Source organism: Orcinus orca, chromosome 3 (assembly GCF_937001465.1).
Source record: "Orcinus orca chromosome 3, mOrcOrc1.1, whole genome shotgun sequence".
NCBI classification, from domain to species: domain Eukaryota; kingdom Metazoa; phylum Chordata; class Mammalia; order Artiodactyla; family Delphinidae; genus Orcinus; species Orcinus orca.
The window spans coordinates 156,578,952-156,599,430 of record NC_064561.1 but is presented as its reverse complement, the minus strand read 5'-3'; the positions used below and the strand labels follow the sequence as shown (position 1 = coordinate 156,599,430).

Genomic DNA, 20,479 nt, shown 5'->3' with positions numbered 1-20,479 from the left:
CTTTCCTTTTGCTAACTATGGGTGTTGTTTGTTCTTCTTTCTCTAGTTCCTTTAGGTGTAAGGTTAGATTGTTTATTTGAGTTGTTTCTTATTTCTTGTGGTAGGCTTGTATAGCTATAAACTTCCTTTTTAGAACTGCTTTTGCTGCATCCCATAGGTTTTGGATTGTCGTGTTTTCATTGTCATTTGTCTCTAGGTATTTTTTGATTTCCTCTTTGATTTCTTCAGTGATCTCTTGGTTATTTAGTAACGTATTGTTTAGCCTCCATGTGTTTGTGTTTTTTACATTTTTTCCCCCTGTAATTCATTTCTAATCTCATAGGGTTGTGGTCAGAAAAGATGCTTGATATGATTTCAATTTTCTTAAATTTACTGAGGCTTGATTTATGATTCAAGATGTGATCTATCCTGGAGAATGTTCCGTGCCCACTTGAGAAGAAAGTGTAATCCGCTGTTTTTGGATGTAATGTCCTATAAATATGAATTAAATCTATCTGGTCTATTGTGTCATTTAAAGCTTGTGTTTCCTTATTTATTTTCATTTTGGATGATCTGTCCATTGGTGTACATGAGATATTAAAGTCCCCCACTGTTATTGGGTTACTGTAAATTTCCTCTTTTATAGCTGTTAGCAGTTGCCTTATGTATTGAGGTGCTCCTTTGTTGGGTGCATATATATTTATAATTGTCATATCTTTTTCGTGGATTGATCCCTTGATCATTATGTAGTGTCCTTCCTTGTCTCTTGGAACATTGTTTATTTTAAAATCTATTTTATCTGATATGAGTATTGCTATTCCAGCTTTCTTTTGATTTCCATTTGCATGGAATATCTTTTTCCATCCCCTCACTTTCAGTCTGTATGTGTTCCTAGGTCTGAAGTGGGTCTCTTGTAGACAGCGTATATATGGGTCTTGTTTTTGTATCCATTCAGCAAGCCTGTGTCTTTTGGTTGGAGCATTTAATCCATTCACGTTTAAGGTAATGATCGATATGTATGTTCCTATGACCATTTTCTTAATTGTTTTGGGTTTGTTTTTGTAGGTCCTTTTCTTCTCTTGTGTTTCCCACTTAGAGAAGTTCCTTTAGCATTTGTTGTAGAGCGGGTTTGGTGCTGCTGAATTCTCTTAGCTTTTGTTTGTCTGTAAAGCTTTTGATTTCTCCATTGAATCTGAATGAGATCCTTGTCAGGTAGAGTAATCTTGGTTGTAGGTTCTTTCCTTTCATCACTTTAAGTATATCATGCCACTCCCTTCTGGCTTGTAGAGTTTCTGCTGAGAAATCAGCTGTTAACCTTATGGGAGTTCCCTTGTATATTATTTGTCATTTTTCCCTTGCTGCTTTCAATAATTTTTCTTTGTCTTTAATTTTTGCCAATTTGATTACTATGTGTCTCGGTTTGTTTCTCCTTGGGTTCATTCTGTATGGGACTCACTGCGCTTCCTGGACTTGGGTGGCTGTTTCCTTTCCCATGTTAGGGAAGTTTTTGACTGTAATCTCTTCAAATATTTTTCTTGGGTCCTTTCTCTCTCTCTTCTCCTTCTGGGACACCTATAATGCAAATGTTGTTGCATTTAATGTTGTCCCAGAGGTCTCTTAGGCTGTCATCATTTCTTTTCATTCTTTTTTCTTTATTCTGTTCTGCAGCAGTGAATTCCACCATTCTGTCTTCCAGGTCACTTATCCCTTCTTCTGCCTCAGTTATTCTGCTATTGATTCCTTCTAGTGTAGTTTTCATTTCAGTTATTGTATTGTTCATCTCTGTTTGTTTGTTCTTTAATTCTTCTAGGTCTTTTAAAGACATTTCTTGCATCTTCTCGATCTTTGCCTCTATTCTTTTTCCGAGGTCCTGGATCATCTTCACTATCATTATTCTGAATTCTTTTTCTGGAAGGTTGCCTATCTCCACTTCATTTAATTGTTTTTCTGGGGTTTTATTTTGTTCCTTCATCTGGTGCATAGCTCTCTGCCTTTTCATCTTGTCTATCGTTCTATGAATGTGGTTTTTGTTCCACAGGCTGCAAGATTGTAATTCTTCTTGCTTCTGCTGTCTGTCCTTTGGTGGATGAGTCTATCTACTCTTCTGTCATTCTTGAGAGTCAGGTTTACCCAGTGGTTAGTGTGGTCTTGGCTTAGTGTGGTTTGAATTCTGGCTCTGTCCCTACTAACTGCATGATCTCAACAGGCAAATTAACCATGTTGGACTTCAATTCACTCATCTGTAAAATGGGCATAATTACAACTGGACACTCCTTACAGAACCGTGATGAATATTAACTTAGTTGTTACATACAAAGCATTATGAACAGTGCCTGACACTTAGTAAGTGCTCAGAAATTTCTAGCTATTATCTTTACCTACTCATTAGGACAGTCCTTCTGAAGGTCACCCTGTGTTAGTTTCCAATTAGGTTGTTGAAAATGATAAAAACATATACCGTAGGAAATTCTGAAATCCATTAGTTTCTTTGAATTCAATCTACCTTCCCGCTAATTAATCCAATGGTGGCAGCTTCACTGTGGCTGATTCCAAAGGTTAAAGCTTATTCTCTTCACCAGTGTAGCTAATTATAAACTGACTGAATAGACTTTTCTTCTTTTAATAGCAGATTAACTTTCTTCAGGACTTTGGTTCACTTCCCCTAAACTTGTACGGGCAGGATGGGAAAGGGAGGATGGACACAACAGGAGGAGCTGGCCCACGCTTCTCTGTGCAATGCCCGGGGGTCATCCAGTTCATCTGGGGATCACAGAGACCTGGCTGCACAGGAGGAAACTGCAAAAGAATTCTGCTGAGGGGGCAGCCCATTGTCCCCTATAGGGGATGTTTTAGTTGAAGAAAACTGTTTAGGCAAAGATGGCAGGACTGAAACAGGTATGAATCATTCAAGTTCTCCACCTGTTTTTTGTGGTCTAACCTGATTGTTAGAATCAGGACCCAGAAATGATTCAGGAGCACTTTGGAGGCTGTGGCGACTACCCTCTGATCTTTTGATCTCCATTGCTATTCTCAGGAGGCAGAAGACCAGATACACTCCAATAAGGGGTGTGATTATAATGTAAATTAATCCCTTTAGGAAAGACACAGGCTACAGCTCACAGAGCCCATGGATTTTATTCCCTTAAAGTGTCCCCTTAGAGATACTGTATGATTATTCCAACAATGTTGCCATAACTATTTTAGAATTTACTTTTTGGAACTACTTAAAATTTTTTTTTAATTTTTTTGGCCATGCAGCACGGCATGTGGGATTTTATTTCCCAGACCAGGGATTGAACCCATGACCCTGCAGTGGAAGCGTGGAGTCCCAACTACTGGACCACCAGGGAAGTCCCTGGAACTACTCTTTGAATATCTATGATGGTGGCCCTCTTCTAACTTAGAGGTGGGACCTTTTCTTTTTAAGTATGATTTCCAAACAAATTTTGTTATTAAGGTAAGATGAATGCTTCCAGACTGGTTAATATTATTTTGACAAAAATTAAGATGAAAACTTGGTTATGAGATTAAACTAAGGTTAAGCTGCTCCTGACATGCACTCCCCAAAAGGAATTTTAAAAGTATGTTGAGGAATGGCAGCATCACCTATGCCTGTTAACAATTTATTTGATAGACTTCAATTTGGATGTTTAAGTTCTGTTGTACTTGATTAAATGGACAAACTAATCCAATAACGAACTAACCAGTCAACTAGCCAAAGCTTCATTAACTTATACCCAAGTCTTGGAATCCCCAGAGTGGTTGCTTTCTGCCTGGACCACAGAGGAGGGTTTAAAGAAGTTTCTCCTTGTGCTTTTCCTGTCCCGGCTGCACTGAATCGCACCTATTCCATGACCACTCACTTCATCTGCGATGCACACGCCTCCCCGCTCACGAACCAGCTCGAAGGCTTCCTTTAGAAACCCCTTTGGGTACTGGACAACGCCATTCACCCCCTGCAAAAGACCAAACCAAGAAGACTTAGAGTAACAGCACAGCCCTTGAAAGTATTAAAAGAGAATTGAAGATGGATTATGATCAACATTAGCGTTAGTGATACTAGCAATTTTTAAAACAGTCTCTAGAACTATTTCAACTATGGGTGAAAAGAGGGGCCATTACTCTTATGCCATGCCTGCTGAAAAAGGATGCAAACATATTCTTTCCTGAGAGTAGAGGAAAAGTAGATTAGGGGATTTAGTAAGATTATAGAAAGGCTCCCCCTGACAGTGTGGGTGATAAAGAACTAAAAATTGCTGGGGTTGTCTATTTTTACAGATTTAGGGATTCAATAGTTTCATCTATCTCTCTGTTCAGTCTGGGAGTGCAGGAGATGGTTTTTTCAAAGGTCAACTGAAAACCAGCGTCCCCTCATCTTTTTTTTTAAGGGGACCAATGGAATGAATGAAGTGTGGAGAGGGACATAGCAGTGGTCACTTAAATAATTTGGAATTCTCTAGAATGTATGAGTTAAAAATCTGATAATTTAGAACTGAGCTCAATTAATGTTTGGTTAATACACTCACTTGAATCGGCTCTGCAAAAAATCCAGCAATTGATTTGGCCACAGAAGTGTTCAGAGTATCTTTGAATTGTTCAATATACTGGTCTTTAGCTTGGCAGCAGTCTGCAACAAACAAACAACAACAACAGAAAACACAGCATTTGAAGATGTGAGAATGGCATCCAGAAGAATGGGGGGGAAACAGGAAAAAAGAAAACAGGACAGTAAATTGAATAGAGTCCCTCAAGATACAGTAAACCAGGATATGAGGATATAGGTTTCTGAATGTTCTGAACATTCTGTCAGAATGACTCATACTTTGTTTCAAGCAGCTAGACTAGCAGAGCCACAAAAGCATAAGCAAACCACTTCAGTTGTTTCCACCTGGAGAAGCAACGCTCCAAAGCATCATTGAGTCTGGTATTGATAGCTGTTTTATCTAAGGATACTGATCCTCTCAACAGTGTAGATTTAATTCAAATGTAATTGCTGTGTGGATTTAATCTATTTGGAAATAACCATGTTTACCTTTCATTGTTACTTAATCTGATGTGCAATTTTAAAGCAACAAAGTATCTCAGTCTTTATCGTTAATAAATATGTTTATATAGCAATCAGAATTCAGTCTAAACAGGAATGTACTACAGTCAGATAACTTTCATCCATTATAGCAAGGCAGAGGAAGCTTTCTCCTCTGGAATACCAAAGGTCCAAGATCAAGTACATCCATGTATGACTGAACCTTCAGAATTTTTATCCACACCTGTAATTTGGTTCTAAACAGCATCACATAGTCTCTGAATCTAAACCCACATCCACGGATAGCAGAAGAGATGCAGAGAGAGAGCTGGGTGTGATGGGGGGTTTCTGCTGAAAGCAGTCTGGGAGGCAAGTCACCATCTACCATCATGATACTTGCTTAGAGGCATGGATGCGATCCCGTCTACTGAAGGCTAGAGATAAGGAATGGAAACCTTCAGTTATTGTCTTCAAAAGTGAACCATAAATATATTTTATATTGACTACTTCAGCTCTTCATTAAAAAGTGGGAAAAACATGACCTGGCCCCAAACATACTTTGAGGCTACATGCGATGTTTGGGAAATCTTGCTTGACAGAATTACCTGATCTTTAGTTAGTTGGAATTGAGTGTTGGGGGTTTGAAAAAGGAAGTAATGACATAAATAGCAAACCCAGAAAGTACATTTTTTAGCATCACTTATGTTGTATGATGGGTAGGATATAGTAGACAAATAAATCTGTGCCCCTAGAGGTTGAAATTTCCTATTATTATTAGGAAAGGAAGAGAAAACAACCTAGGATGGCCCTAAAGGGTGAATTAGATATATGTTCAAAGGATATAATTTGGGAATTTAGTAAGATCATTTGTAACTAGAGAAATCAAAGGGTGGAGCAAAATCGACCATAATGGCTTAAATTTGGACAAAACCAAACCATGGAGAAGGTTTTGCTTGAAACTGCACTAGACCTTTCATAATTTTCCCCCCCACTGCCCATAAATTCAGTGATGAGAGGTCATCAACTGTCATTGGCTTTTTCCTTCATTTCGCATTTACTTCATTGGCTCGTTGCTGTGGCTTCAGGTCAGGTCACCTCTGGAGAAAGACTTGGTGCAGTAGTGTCACCATGACAACATCAAGCGAGTGGAGAGAGGATGCTCTCCTGTATGCTATCCAGGCAACGGAGTAGAGAGGGAAGAGTTTTCATTTTAGCTGGTGGTAAAGAGAGAGTTAAGCAGAGTGAGACGCCAAGAAAGAACATTATTTTTAAGAAAAAGGAAACTTGTCTTGCAAAAGGAGAAAGAGAAATGACATGATCAGTACTAGGTTTGGAACATTTTGGGGTAGTGGGTTGAGAGGTGCTTTTCATCACAAGTTACATCTGAAATTCAGGGACTGGAATGACCAGTGGAAAAGAAAAAATCCTGAGGAGGAGGTGGAGGAAGGGAATGAAATCTACCACAAATATCTATATTAGGCTCAAAAATGGATGATGACATATTTTGAGGTGAAAGAAAAGCCCCCAACCAAGACTGGCACCTGGATGTGCCCACTGAATGAACTCTAAGAGGAATGGAGAACTGGAACCTTCTATACTCAGAATAATTCACACTTTGGGATGCATTTATAAACATACATGAATATGTCTTTTTACAGCAAATACCAAACTCTTCTCAGGCCCTAACAGCATCAGAGGAGGCTGAAGTCCCTTTTTTTTTGCGATACATGGGCCTCTCACTGTTGTGGCCTCTCCCGTTGCGGAGCACAGGCTCCGGACGTGCAGGCTCAGTGGCCATGGCTCACGGGCCCAGCCACTCCGCAGCATGTGGGATCTTCCCGGACCGGGGCACGAACCTGCGCCCTCCGCATCAGCAGGCGGACTCCCAACCACTGCGCCACCAGGGAAGCCCCTGAAGTCCCTTTTTGTATAAGGATATGATATCAGTCTTGTCTCTTGAAGATATGCGTTAAGAAAACAGCTGACTTCAGACGTGCCAAAGATCACAGTTCCGAGAAGGAGAAATGTCTGCCTGTCACTATCATTTAACCTCTAGAGGCCACTAGAGAGATGACCCTGGGGCTCTGGTATATTCCAGTTGGCCTGAGGGAGGGAAGGCCTCAGAGAGGGAGGGACACAGAGCTGGGAGGGAAGGAAGTGACCATGTCTTGAGGGCTTCTGCCGCTGAAGCTCTGCGCTGGTGCTTTTGACGTCTGTGAGGTTCATCCAACTGATCTTAGTCGTTGGTGCCACGTGGATATAAGATACAGTCACGACTGTACTTGGCATCACTACTGTCTGCCTGCCTCTACAAAAGCTCTCTTCCTTGGTCTCTTGAAGGCCTGGGGTGAGGGGCCATGGGAGCAGGTATTGCCGCCTCCATTTCATAGATGAGAAACGGAGGCAAAAGATGGAACTTATGCTTGTAGCTGAGCCACCGTAGGGCTAAAAGTCCAACCCAGGGCTCCTGACTTATGTGTCTCTTCAATCCTGGCCAGCAGAGCAGGAATTATTTTTAAGCCTGGGTTCCTCCTTCTGGCATATGGGTGTGAACAAGGGTGGTCATGGCTGGGGAGTACTGGCTTTGAGGGCAGAAGAATTGGAGTCAAGTCCTAGATCTCAGCCTCCTAGGTGTGGACGTGTTTCTCCATCTTTAAAATGGAGAGTGTGAAAGATAGCTTTAAACTTCCCTATGGTTTTAAGTTCTGTGACTATAACATCTTGTTCTAAAGCTCATTCTTTCATCCTCCTATGTCCGTATTGCAATTATCCCATCTGAATTTTAAGATGACTGTGAATTTTCTTCCTTTCGAAGCTGATTTTTAAGGCTTCCATTTGCATTCTTCCTCTCAGCCCAGTGACACCCTGTTCCATTAAAGATCTCTCGGTTGGAGCGTTTAGTGATTTCCTTCAGCACTGCTTAGGGGCAGCTGTCCAAAGGGTCCTGCACTGGGATGACAAGTGCGAGGTGGGGCTTGCTGATGAGCAAAGAACAGATGCTGACGCCTTTACAACTTTTGAAGAGATGTCAGCAGCCTTCAGGAATGGTCTTCTGGTTTTTTTTTGGTTTTTTTTTTTGCGGTACGCAGGCCTCTCACTGTTGTGGCCTCTCCCGTTGCGGAGCAGAGGCTCCGGACGTGCAGGCTCAGCGGCCATGGCTCACGGGCCCAGCCGCTCCGCGGCATGTGTGATCTTCCCAGACCGGGGCACGAACCCGTGTCTCCTGCATCGGCAGGCGGACTCTCAACCACTGCGCCACCAGGGAAGCCCTGGTCTTCTGATTTGACAAAGGCTCTCATTTTGGCTGTACTCTGAGTCCCTGGGGAACTTCTTCATTGGAGTTTTGAGATTTCTAAGTGTTCTTTCCCCTTTCCCCTTCTCCCATTGGGAATTGGCAAATAATCCCTCAAAAAAACCCTTGTTTTCTTTTAAAATTGGTAGCAGAGCTATTGCTGGGAGAGCTAAGAGAGCGCCTTTAGTGAAGCACCAGGTGACAGTCTGTTTTTGGCTTAGCTCTGATAGCATGAGATGCTGAGATGAGTTTCCTAACAGGAGGTGGATGCTCTGATGGTATAGTGGTCATTGGCATAAGAGATGTTAGTTCAGTGAGGGGTGATTTCCTAGTTGGATTTGCCTTGGCTTTCCCTTTCCCACTTTTTTGAATCTGTTCACCCAGGAATGGTTCTGCCTCTCTCCACATTCCTTACCCCTCCTGACCTTCCACCATGTGCCTCCCTCCCTGCCCAGCTGGACCTGGTGCACAGCTGCATTTCCTAATTGTTTGCACTGGAGAATCTCGGCAGTGGCTTCCTCCCCAAGGGCCACGGAAAACATCCGGGCACATCGTCTGCAAATGACAAAAGAGGGAGTTTAGCAAGACGTGAACACAAGACAGCCAATTGGGGGCAACCTATGGTGCCAGTTAAGGCAAGAGGGCTTCTTAATTTGATACTAAGATTCCTCCTTTACTCTTTTCCCACTTAGGACAAAAACCTAATATTCTGCTTTGAAGAGATAACTTTTTTTCTTGGAAGTCAATTATGAGGGCACTCTACAAAGCAAACTGATTTCAGTGTCAGCCTGGAAACAATTTGCCCAAGAGTTTGGTCGGTAAGGGCATCTGAAAGAATAAGAATAATTAGGTATCTGATTCTGATGCTGAAAATGTGGAAACAGTGAGTGAGAACAGAAGGTGAGTACAGGGATGACTCTATGGAAATTTTATGCATTCAAGGCTCTGGGAAGTTATTTCAGTGCATTTATTTGCAGTTGACTTGATTTTATTTAAAAGCAAAAGAAAACTAAAAAAATCTCTGTCATTAATTATTACTCAGACTCTGAAGGTCTTCCTAAGAAACATTTCCCTTAAATGGTCTTTAATTCGATTAAGTCAAATTGAGCCCCTGATTCATTTTGGTTATGTAATATAAGCTAATTTGTATTAGTTTCTAGTCCTAATGCCTGGAAAATCTGATAAATGATTCCACACACCCAGGAGTTTTTAGAGAAATATGACAAAAATCTCAAAACTTACTGATTGGCAGCCCATCCCACTGGGGAGTTCCATTTTGTGGAACCCTACATTTGTCAAGCCAAGTGTGTAAGGACTGCATCCATGGTAGGCTCCTCTGCAGACAGAAAACAGTGGGAGGACTGGGTTAAGCTTACTTTTCTATGATCACTGGCCTGTGGAACACTGGGTAGGACAAAAAAGGAAGTCCATGTAGGCTATTCAGGCTATGGCTCCTTACCATAAGCAGAGATGAAAGTGGGCCCAGTGTCATAGGGCAAAGTCATGAGCTTCTGGGGATGCAGACCAATCATTCACTATTTGACATAGGTCATAGTCAATGCCATACCTTTTTTTTAACTTTTATTTTTTTAAATTTTAATCTTTAATTTTTCTCTTATATTGGAGCATAGGTCATGAAAAACGTTGTGTGTTAGTTTCTATACCACATCTTTAAAGTGAAAAAGCTGTCACGTCACCTTCTTTTTAATTCCATAGGAGAATCTATGACAAAACTGGGACTCCAAACTCTTGGTTACCTCGGTCAGGGACCCCTACCTTGGATCAGGCCAATTTGGATGGTGTTATCCAGACACAAAATTCATTTGACTGACCCTACCCTAAAATCTAAAATTAGAAAAACACCCCAGGAAAGCCCCTCTCCTGCTTTAGGCTTTATTTTAAAGATAAACATGTAATATTGGGGTGAGTCAATGTTAAAGTTGAATGTTCCAAGGGGTGGTTACCTGAAAGAAATGATATCTGTGTTATTTGAGTGTGCTCTGGCCATCAGCATGGCTAGGTCATTGGCTTCTGAGCCGCTGTTCATCAGGAAAATGACCTGGAGAAAAAAAAAAGACACATGGTCATGAGACACATGATTACCCAATTCATTCGAAATTGTTAAAAACAGTGTATCCCAGCCTCTGATTATTAAGGAGAGTTCCCTTCGTACCAGCAGTCCCGTCATTGAATTACTATATTAATTCGACAGCTATTCACTTAGCAGCTGCTAAGCACTAGAGATACAAAAATGACTAAGGGATTGTCGGAGTGGTGAAATATTCCAGATTTTCATTGGTTTTACCTGATTCTCTGCAGAGTGCTAAGATGGAGAGACTTGCTGAGACATACAGTGCTTAGTGGCTGAGGGGATCTGAGGACCAGGTCTCTTGGTTCTTGAACCTGAACTGCCCCACCTGATTCTGAAGGCTTGAGACAAGGCAGGCTCCTAGAGGAGCCTGTTCGGTGTTTGTGAATGTTAAAACAAATGAGCAACAAACAAAAAAGTGCAGCTCATCCTGGTTGAAAGAAAGGGGAGAACTGAAGGTACTGGATCCTCCAGGCTCGGGGACTGGGAGGCCAGGGCTGTGCCCTTGCAGGCTTCCTCGTCTCTACTCATCCATCCATCATCATCTACTCATGTGTCTGCCCTGAACTGAGGTTGCAGCTCTTGCAACGTCCTCCATCTCTTGAAGATAACATAGTAAATATGGTACCTAAATAATACAGGAAGATGATCATAATAGCTAACACCAGGTAGGGCGCACTGTTCTAAATATGTATTAACTCATTGAATCCTGAAATGAAAACCTTGGCCAACATTTCAACATCTCAACTCAGTTAAAAAATTCAATCATTTCAGACGCAGAAAAACATCTCATTTAGCAAAAATATCAAAGTGCATCTCAGACCAAATGAACTTAATGGTATATTAATTTTCTAAAAAAATGGCTCCACTCTTTGTTAAAGAAGAATGGTTAACCAACAAGGACCTACTGTGTAGCACAGGGAACTCTGCTCAATATTATGTAACAACCTGAATGGAAAAAGAATTTGAAAAAGAATAGATACATGGTTATGTATAACTGAATCACTTTGCTGTATGCCTGAAACTAACACAACATAGTTAAGCAACTCTACTCCAGTATAAAATAAAAAGTTTTAAAAAAAGAGAAGAAATTCCAATGACTTTTCAGAGGGGCTGTGGAGCAAAGAGATGAAAACTTCCTGAGGAACACAGAGGAGAGTGTCAGGAAGCCTGGGGCTCCCGCTAAGTGATTTCTGCAAAGATGTGGTGGTGAGGAGAGTGACCAAGGAGAGGCAGATGTTTGGAACTGATGAAGTGAACATCGGCTGGTTTCACCAGTAATTCATCAATTCCTTTCTTCTCCTAGAGTGCTTTCCGATATGGCCACTAGCGCACTCATTTTGGATGTTCAAAGAACAGACCTGATTCCCACCCATACTCTCATTTCCTAAGCCAGCTTCCCTGAGATCATGAGACTCCTATCCCTTTGAACTGGAAGCATCAGACCTTCAGAGGTTCAGGAAGAAGCGCTGAAAGCTTCTCTGCATATTCGTGGATCGGAGGGTGGAAGAAGACGGCACTTGTGTGCCACAGGCGGCCAAGCTGCTTTTGTGCCACTGCGTTTACTTTCCTGGATAAACAGAAGAGCAGAGTTACCCACAGTGCCAGCGGGCATGTCCCTCCCAACACAACACAGGCCATTGAACTCAAACCCACGGCTATTTCTCAAAGAGTTTCAAGAGGCTGATTTCATCCCCACACAAGAAAGAGTTTCTCTAACCACCAGAGGTATCTGGCAATGGGATATGTTGCCTCAAAATGTAATGAATTCCTCACCAAGAGGAGTGTTCAAAAGGAGATTTATGCGCTGGGGATTTTATTTTATTTTTATTTATTTATTTTTAACATCTTTATTGGAGTATAATTGCTTTACAATGGTGTGTTAGTTTCTGCTTCACAACAAAATGAATCAGTTATATATATACATATGTTCCCATATCTCTTCCCGCTTGCGTCTCCCTCCCTCCCACCCTCCCTATCCCACCCCTCCAGGTGGTCACAAAGCACCGAGCTGATCTCCCTGTGCTATGCGGCTGCTTCCCACTAGCTATCTATCTTACGTTTGGTAGTGTATATATGTCCATGCCTCTCTCTCGCTTTGTCACAATTTACCCTTCCCCCTCCCCATATCCTCAAGTCCATTCTCTAGTGTGTGTCTTTATTCCTGTTTTACCCCTAGGTTCTTCATGACATTTTTTTTTTCTTAAATTCCATGTATATGTGTTAGCATACGGTATTTGTCTCTCTTTCTGCCTTACTTCACTCTGTATGACAGACTCTAGGTCTATCCACCTCATTACAATAGCTCAATTTCATTTCTTTTTATGGCTGAGTAATATTCCATTGTATATATGTGCCACATCTTCTTTATCCATTCATCTGATGATGGACACTTAGGTTGTTTCCATCTCTAGGCTATTGTAAATAGAGCTGCAGTGAACATTTTGGTACATGACTCTTTTTGAATTATGGTTTTCTCAGGGTATATGCCCAGTAGTGGGATTGCTGGGTCATATGGTAGTTCTATTTGTAGTTTTTTAAGGAACCTCCATACTGTTCTCCACAGTGGCTGTATCAATTTACATTCCCACCAACAGTGTAAGAGGGTTCCCTTTGCTCCACACCCTCTCCAGCATTTATTGTTTCTAGATATTTTGATGATGGCCATTCTGACTGGTGTGAGATGATATCTCATTGTAGTTTTAATCTGCATTTCTCTAATGATTAGTGATGTTGAGCATTCTTTCATGTGTTTGTTGGCAGTCTGTATATCTTCTTTGGAGAAATGTCTATTTAGGTCTTCTGCCCATTTTTGGATTGGGTTGTTTGTTTTTTTGTTATTAAGCTGCATGAGCTGCTTATAAATTTTGGAGATTAATCCTTTGTCAGTTGCTTCATTTGCAAATATTTTCTCCCATTCTGAGGGTTGTCTTTTGGTCTTGTTTATGGTTTCCTTTGCTGTGCAAAAGCTTTGAAGTTTCATTAGGTCCCATTTGTTTATTTTCATTTTTATTTCCATTTCTCTAGGAGGTGGGTCAAAAAGGACCTTGCTGTGATTTATGTCATAGAGTGTCCTGCCTATGTTTTCCTCTAAGAGTTTGATAGTTTCTGGCCTTACATTTAGGTCTTTAATCCATTTTGAGCTTATTTTTGTGTATGGTGTTAGGGAGTGATCTAACTTCATACTTTTACATGTAGCTGTCCAGTTTTCCCAGCACCACTTATTGAAGAGGCTGTCCTTTCTCCACTGTAAAATCCTGCCTCCTTTGTCAAAGATAAGGTGACCATATGTGCGTGGGTTTATCTCTGGGATTTCTATCCTGTTCCATTGATCTATATTTCTATTTTTGTACCAGTACCATACTGTCTTGATTACTGTAGATTTGTAGTATAGTCTGAAGTGAGAAAGCCTGATTCCTCCAGCTCCGTTTTTCATTCTCAAGATTGCTTTGGCTGTTCGGGGTCTTTTGTGTTTCCATGCAAATTGTGAAATTTTTTGTTCTAGTTCTGTGAAAAATGCCAGTGGTAGTTTGATAGGGATTGCACTGAATCTGTAGATTGCTTTGGGTGGAAGATTCATTTTCACAATGTTGATTCTTCCAATCCAAGAACATGGTATATCTCTCCATCTATTTGTATAATCTTTAATTTCTTTCATCAGTGTCATATTATTTTCTGCATACAGGTCTTTTGTCTCCTTAGGTAAGTTTATTCCTAGATATTTTATTCTTTTTCTTGCGATGGTAAATGGGAGTGTTTTCTTGATTTCACTTTCAGATTTTTCATCATTAGTGTATAGGAATGCAAGAGATTTCTGTGCATTAATTTTGTATCCTGCTACTTTACCAAATTCATTGATTAGCTCTAGTAGTTTTCTGGTAGCATCTTTAGGATTCTCTATGTATAGTATCATGTCATCTGCAAATAGTGACAGTTTTACTTCTTCTTTTCAGATTTGGATTCCTTTTACTTCCTTTTCTTCTCTGATTGCTGTGGCTAAAACTTCCAAAACTGTGTTGAATAAGAGTGGTGAGAGTGAGCAACCTTGTCTTCTTCCTGATCTTAGTGGAAATGCTTTCAGTTTTTCACCATTGAGGACAATGTTGGCTGTGGGTTTGTCATATATGGCCTTTATTATGTTGAGGAACGTTCCCTCTATGCCTACTTTCTGCAGGGTTTTTATCATAAATGGGTGTTGAATTTTGTCAAAAGCTTTCTCTGCATCTATTGAGATGATCATATGGTTTTTCTCCTTCAATTTGTTAATATGGTGTATCACATTGATTGATTTGCGTATATTGAAGAATCCTTGCATTCCTGATATAAACCCCACTTGATCATGGTGTATGATCCGTTTAATGTGCTGTTGGATTGTGTTTGCTAGTATTTTGTTGAGGATTTTTGCATCTGTGTTCATCAGTGATATTGGCCTGTAGTTTTCTTTCTTTGTGACATCCTTGTCTGGTTTTGGTATCAGGGTGATGGTGGCCTCGTAGAATGAGTTTGGGAGTGTTCCTCCCTCTGCTATATTTTGGAAGATTTTGAGAAGGATAGGTGTTAGCTCTCTTCTAAATGTTTGATGGAATTCACCTGTGAATCCATCTGGTCCTGGGCTTTTGTTTGTTGGAAGATTAAAATTTTAATCACAGTTTCAACTTCAGTGCTTGTGATTGGTCTGTTTATATTTTCTATTTCTTCCTGGTTCAGTCTCAGGAGGTTGTGCTTTCTAAGAATTTGTCCATTTCTTCCAGGTTGTCCATTTTATTGGCATATAAATGCTTGTTGTAATCTCTCATGATCCTTTGTATTTCTGCAGTGTCAGTTGTTACTTCTTCTTTTTCATTTCTAATTCTATTGATTTGAGTCTTCTCCCTTTTGTTCTTGATGAGTCTGGCTAATGGTTTATCAATTTTGTTTATCTTCTCAAGGAACAAACTTTTAGTTTTATTGAGCTTTGCTATCATTTCCTTCATTTCTTTTTCATTTATTTCTGATCTGATCTTTATGATTTCTTTCCTTCTGCTAACTTTGGGGTTTTTCTATTGTTCTTTCTCTAACTGCTTTAGGTGTAAGGTTAGGTTGTTTAGTTGAGATGTTTCCTGTTTCTTAAGGTAGGATTTTATTGCTATAAACTTCCCTCTAAGAACTGCTTTTGCTGCATCCCATAGATTTTGGGTCGTCGTGTCTCCATTGTCATTTGTTTCTAGGTATTTTTTGATTTCCTCTTTGATTTCTTCAGTGATCACTTCGTTATTAAGTAGTGTATTGTTTAGCCTCCATGTGTTTGTATTTTTTACAGGTCTTTTCCTGTAATTGATATCTAGTCTCATAGCATTGTGGTCGGAAAAGATACTTGATACAATTTCAATTTTCTTAAATTTACCAAGGCTTGATTTGTGACCCAAGATATGATCTATCCTGAAGAATGTTCCATGAGCACTAAAGAAAAATGTGTATTCTGTTGTTTTTGGATGGAATGTCCTATAAATATCAATTAAGTCCATCTTTTTTAATGTGTCATTTAAAGCTTGCATTACCTTATCTATTTTCATTTTGGATCATCTGTCCATTGGTGAAAGTGGGGTGTTAAAATCTCCTATTGTGATTGTGTTACTGTCAATTTCCCCTTTTATGGCTGTTAGCATTTGCCTTATGTATTCAGGTGCTCCTATGTTGGGTGCATAAGTATTTACAATTGTTATATCTTCTTCTTGGATTGATCCCTTGATCATTATGTAGTGTTCTTATTGTCTCTTGTAATAGTCTTTATTTTAAAGCCTCTTTTATCAGAGATGCGTATTGCTACTCCAGGTTTCTTTTTATTTCCATTTGCATGGAATATCTTTTTCCATCCCCTCACTTTCAGTCTGTATGTGTCCCTAGGTCTGAAGTGGGTCTCTTGTAGACAGCACATATGTGGGTCTTGTTTTTGTATCCATTCAGCCAGTCTATGTCTTTTGGTTGGAGCATTTAATCCATTTACATTTAAGGTAGTTATTGATATGTATGTCCCTATTACCATTTTCTTAATTGTTTTGGGTTTATTATTGTAAGTCTTTTCCTTCTCTTGTGTTTCCTGCCTAGAGAAGTTGCTTTAGCATTTGTTGTAGAGCTGGTTTGGTGGTGCTGAATTCTCTTAGTTCTTGGTTGTCTGTAAAGGTTTTAATTTCTCTTTTGAAACTGAATGAGATCCTTGCTGAGTAGAGTAATCTTGATTGTAGGTTTTTCCCTTTCAACTCTTTAAATATGTCCTGCCACTCCCTTCTGGTTTGCAGTTTCTGCTGAAAAATCAGCTGTTAACCTTATGGGGATTCCCTTGTATGTTATTTGTTGCTTTTCCCTTGCTGCTTTTAATATTTTTTGTTTGTATTTAACTTTTGATAGTTTGATTAATATGTGTCTTGGTGTGTTTCTCCATGGATTTATCCTGTATAGGACTCTCTGCATTTCCTGGACTTGATTGACTATTTCCTTTCCCATATTAGGGAAGTTTTCAAGTATAATCTCCTCAAGTATTTTCTCAGTCCCTTTTTTTTTTTCTCTTCTCTGGGACCTCTATAATTCGAATGTTGGTTTGTTTAATGTTGTCCCAGAGGTCTCTGAGACTGTCCTCAATTCTTTTCATTCTTTTTCTTAATTCTGGTCTGTGATAGTTATTTCTCCTATTTTATCTTCTAGGTCACTTATCTGTTGTTCTGCCTCAGTTATTCTGCTCTTGATTCCTTCTAGAGAATTTTTAATTTCATTTATTGTGTTGTTCATCATTGTTTGTTTGCTCTTTAACTCTTCTAGGTCCTTGGTAAACGTGTCTTGTATTTTCTCCATTCTATTTCCAAGATTTTGGATCACCTTTACTATCATTACTCTGAATTCTTTTTCAAGTAGACTGCCTATTTCCTCTGCATTTGTTTGGTCTGGTGGGTTTTTGCCTTGCTCCTTTATCTGCTGTGTATTTCTCTGTCTTCTCATTTTGCTTAAGTTACTGTGTTTGGGGTCTCCTTTTCACAGCCTGCAGGTTCATCGTTCCTGTTGTTTTTGGTGTCTGCCCTCAGTGGGTAAGGTTGGTTCAGTGGGTAGTGTAGGCTTTCTGGTGGAGGGGACTGGTGCCTGTGTTCTGGTGGATGAGGCTGGATCTTGTCTTTCTGGTGGGCAGGACCACGTCTGGTGGTGTGTTTTAGGGTGTCCATGAGCTTATTATGATTTTAGGCAGCTTGTTTGCTAATGCATCAGTTTGTGTTCCTGTCTTGGTAGTTGTTTGGCATGGGGTGTCCAGCACTGTAGCTTGCTGGTTGTTGAGTGGAGCTGGGTCTTAGCGTTGAGATGGAGATCTCTGGGAGAGCTTTTGACGTGTGTTATTACATGGAGCTGGGAGGTCTTTGGTGGACCAGTGTCCTGAACTCACCTCTCCCACTTCCTAGGCTCAGGCCTGACACCTGGCAGGAGCACCAAGACCCTGTCAACCATATGGCTCAGAAGAAAATGGAGGGAAAAAAAAGAAAGAAAGAAGGAAATAAAATAAAGTTATTAAAATAAAAAATTATTAAAAATTATAAAATTAAAAGTAATAAAAACAAAGAAAGAAGAGAGCAACCAAATCAATAAACAAATCTACCAATGATAATAAGCTCTAAATACTAAACTAAGATATACATAAAACCAGAAACAAATTAGATGCAGAAAGCAAACCCCAAGTCTACAGTTGCTCCTAAAGTCCACCTCCTCAATTTGGGATGATTCGTTGTCTATTCAGGTATTTCACAGATGCAGGGTACATCAAGTTGATTGTGGAGCTTTAATCCGTTGCTTCTGAGGCTGCTGGGAGAGATTTCCCTTTCTCTTCTTTGTTCTCACAGCTCCCAGGGGCTCAGCTTTGGATTTGGCCCCGCCTCTGCATGTAGGTCGCTGGAGGGCGTCTGTTTTTCCCTCAGACAGGATGGGGTTAAAGGAGCAGCTGATTAGGGGGCTCTGGCTCACTCAGGCCGGGGGGCGAGGGAAGGGTACGGAGTGCGGGGCGAGCCTGCGGCGGCAGAAGCCGGCGTGACGTTGCACCATCCTGAGGCGCGCCGTGCGTTCTCCCGGGGAAGTTGTCCCTGGATCCCGGGACCCTGGCAGTGGCGGGTTGTACAGGCTCCCTGGAAGGGGGTTGTGGATAGTGACCTGTGCTCGCACACAGGCTTCTTGGTGGCGGCAACAGCAGCCTTAGCGTCTCATACCCGTCTCTGGGGTCCACGCTTTTAGCCGCGGCTCGTGCCCGTCTCCGGAGCTCCTTTAAGCAGCGCTCTTAATCCCCTCTCCTCGCGCACCAGGAAACAAAGAGGGAAGAAAACGTCTCTTGCCTCTTCGGCAGGTCCAGACTTTTCCCCGGACTCCCTCCCGGCTAGCCGTGGTGCACTAACCCCCTGCAGACTGTGTTCACGCTGCCAACCCCAGTCCTCTCCAGGAGCTCCGACCAAAGTCCGAGCCTCAGCTCCCAGCCCCCGCCCGCCCCGGTGTGTGAGCAGACAAGCCTCTCAGGCTGGTGAGTGCCGGTCGGCCCTGATCCTCTGTGCGGGAATCTCTCCGCTTTGCCTTCCGCACCCCTGTTGCTGTGCTCTCCTCCGCGGCTCCGAAGCTTCCCCCCTCCGCCACCCGCAGTCTTCGCCCATGAAGGGGCTTCCTAGTGTGTGGAAACCTTTCCTCCTTCACAGCTCCCTCCCACTGGTGCATGTCCCGTCCCTATTCTTTTGTCTCTGTTTATTCTTTTTTCTTTTGCTCTACCCAGGTACGTGGGGAGTTTCTTGCCTTTTGGGAAGTCTGAGGTGTTCTGCCAGCGGTCAGTGGGTGTTCTGTAGGAGCTGTTTTACGTGTAGATGTATTTCTGGTGTATCTGTGGGGAGGAAGGTGATCTCCACGTCTTACTCCTCCGCCATCTTGAAGTGCCCCTCTGAACTGAGGTTCTGAGTCATGAACATGATCATTAGCCTGTTTATCGTATATTTTTCTGGCGTGAAAATCCCAGAATTTTAAGCATACTCACGGGTGGCAGTGACCAACACTGACAGTGACAATCCCAGAAAAGAAGTCCAGGTATCTGTTTCCTTCATAATCAAAGAGCCACTCCATGTGCCCCTGGTGGAGCAACAAGGGCTCTGAGAAATAGGCCGTCAGCACAGGAGAAAGATGTTGCTTGTGGATCTCCAGGACTCGATTATAGGCAAGGGACTGTAGGTAGGCAAGATTTAAGCATTTAACGTCTTCCTTATCCCCACACTGCTTACAACATCACTAGCAGGTCCATATAGCAGTGCCTGGCCTCCCACCACCCCGGCACAGGGCTGCTGCCCTTGCTCATCAGGGCAGCTATTTTCCCAGTGACCTCCTTGTGGGACAGACACCCAGGTCCTTCCTCTCAAGTGGAGGAAATTATTCATGTGGCCCTTTAATCCCTTTGTAGATCAAACATGGAGAAGGGGGCTGGAATTTTCTACCTCTCAATGGAAAGCCTTGGCTTTGAGTTAATTCTAGCTGTGAAAAAAAGTAAAAGACTTTGGAAGTAAATGTCTGAAGTAATGTGTTTTTTTTTTTAAGAATAAAAGAATTGGGCTTCCTTGGTGGCACAGTGGTTGGGAGTCCGCCTGCCGATGCAGGGGACACGGGTTCGTGCCCCGGTCCGGGAAGATCCCACATGCTGCGCAGCGGCTGGGCCCGTGAGCCATGGCCGCTGAGCCTGCGCTTCCGGAGCCTGTGCTCCGCAACGTGAGAGGACACAACAGTGAGGCCTGGGTACCGGAAAAAAAAAAAAGAAAAAAAAAAGCAGAAAAAAACAAACAATGAAGTGCTTGTGGTGCTTATGTCTTTAATTACAAAGCCTCTGTCCTATAGTTCTCCTCTCCGTGGGTCCCTCCTGACTCTATTAATTCTACAATTTCTAACTTATGAATATTATGTAGGATGAAGGGGTGTTGGGGAGAGAGGGAGACAGAGACACAGAGAGAGAGAGAGAGAGAGAATGAGTCCAATATTTATTAGCCTGAGAGCAAAATGATAACTTTATATTTTTTGGTGGAGGACTCAGGAAGGTCAGATTATGCATTGACATAGGAGATAGAATAAAACG

At 41.6% G+C, this 20,479-nt stretch overlaps 1 protein-coding gene across 2 annotated transcripts in view; it reads right to left on the bottom strand.

Moving 5' to 3' along the window:
• AGXT2 (alanine--glyoxylate aminotransferase 2) overlaps positions 1–20,479 on the bottom strand; it is a 44,925-nt gene that overhangs the window by 16,793 nt on the left and 7,653 nt on the right. For both annotated transcript variants that reach the window (XM_033421284.2, XM_004266011.3), the window contains exons 3-9: positions 19,400–19,584; positions 11,830–11,953; positions 10,259–10,353; positions 9,537–9,630; positions 8,756–8,849; positions 4,506–4,606; positions 3,843–3,935 (exon numbers count right to left, since the gene is read on the bottom strand). In XM_033421284.2, the coding sequence (XP_033277175.1) occupies positions 3,843–3,935; positions 4,506–4,606; positions 8,756–8,849; positions 9,537–9,630; positions 10,259–10,353; positions 11,830–11,953; positions 19,400–19,584 (786 nt within the window). The remainder of the gene's footprint in view (positions 1–3,842; positions 3,936–4,505; positions 4,607–8,755; positions 8,850–9,536; positions 9,631–10,258; positions 10,354–11,829; positions 11,954–19,399; positions 19,585–20,479) is intronic.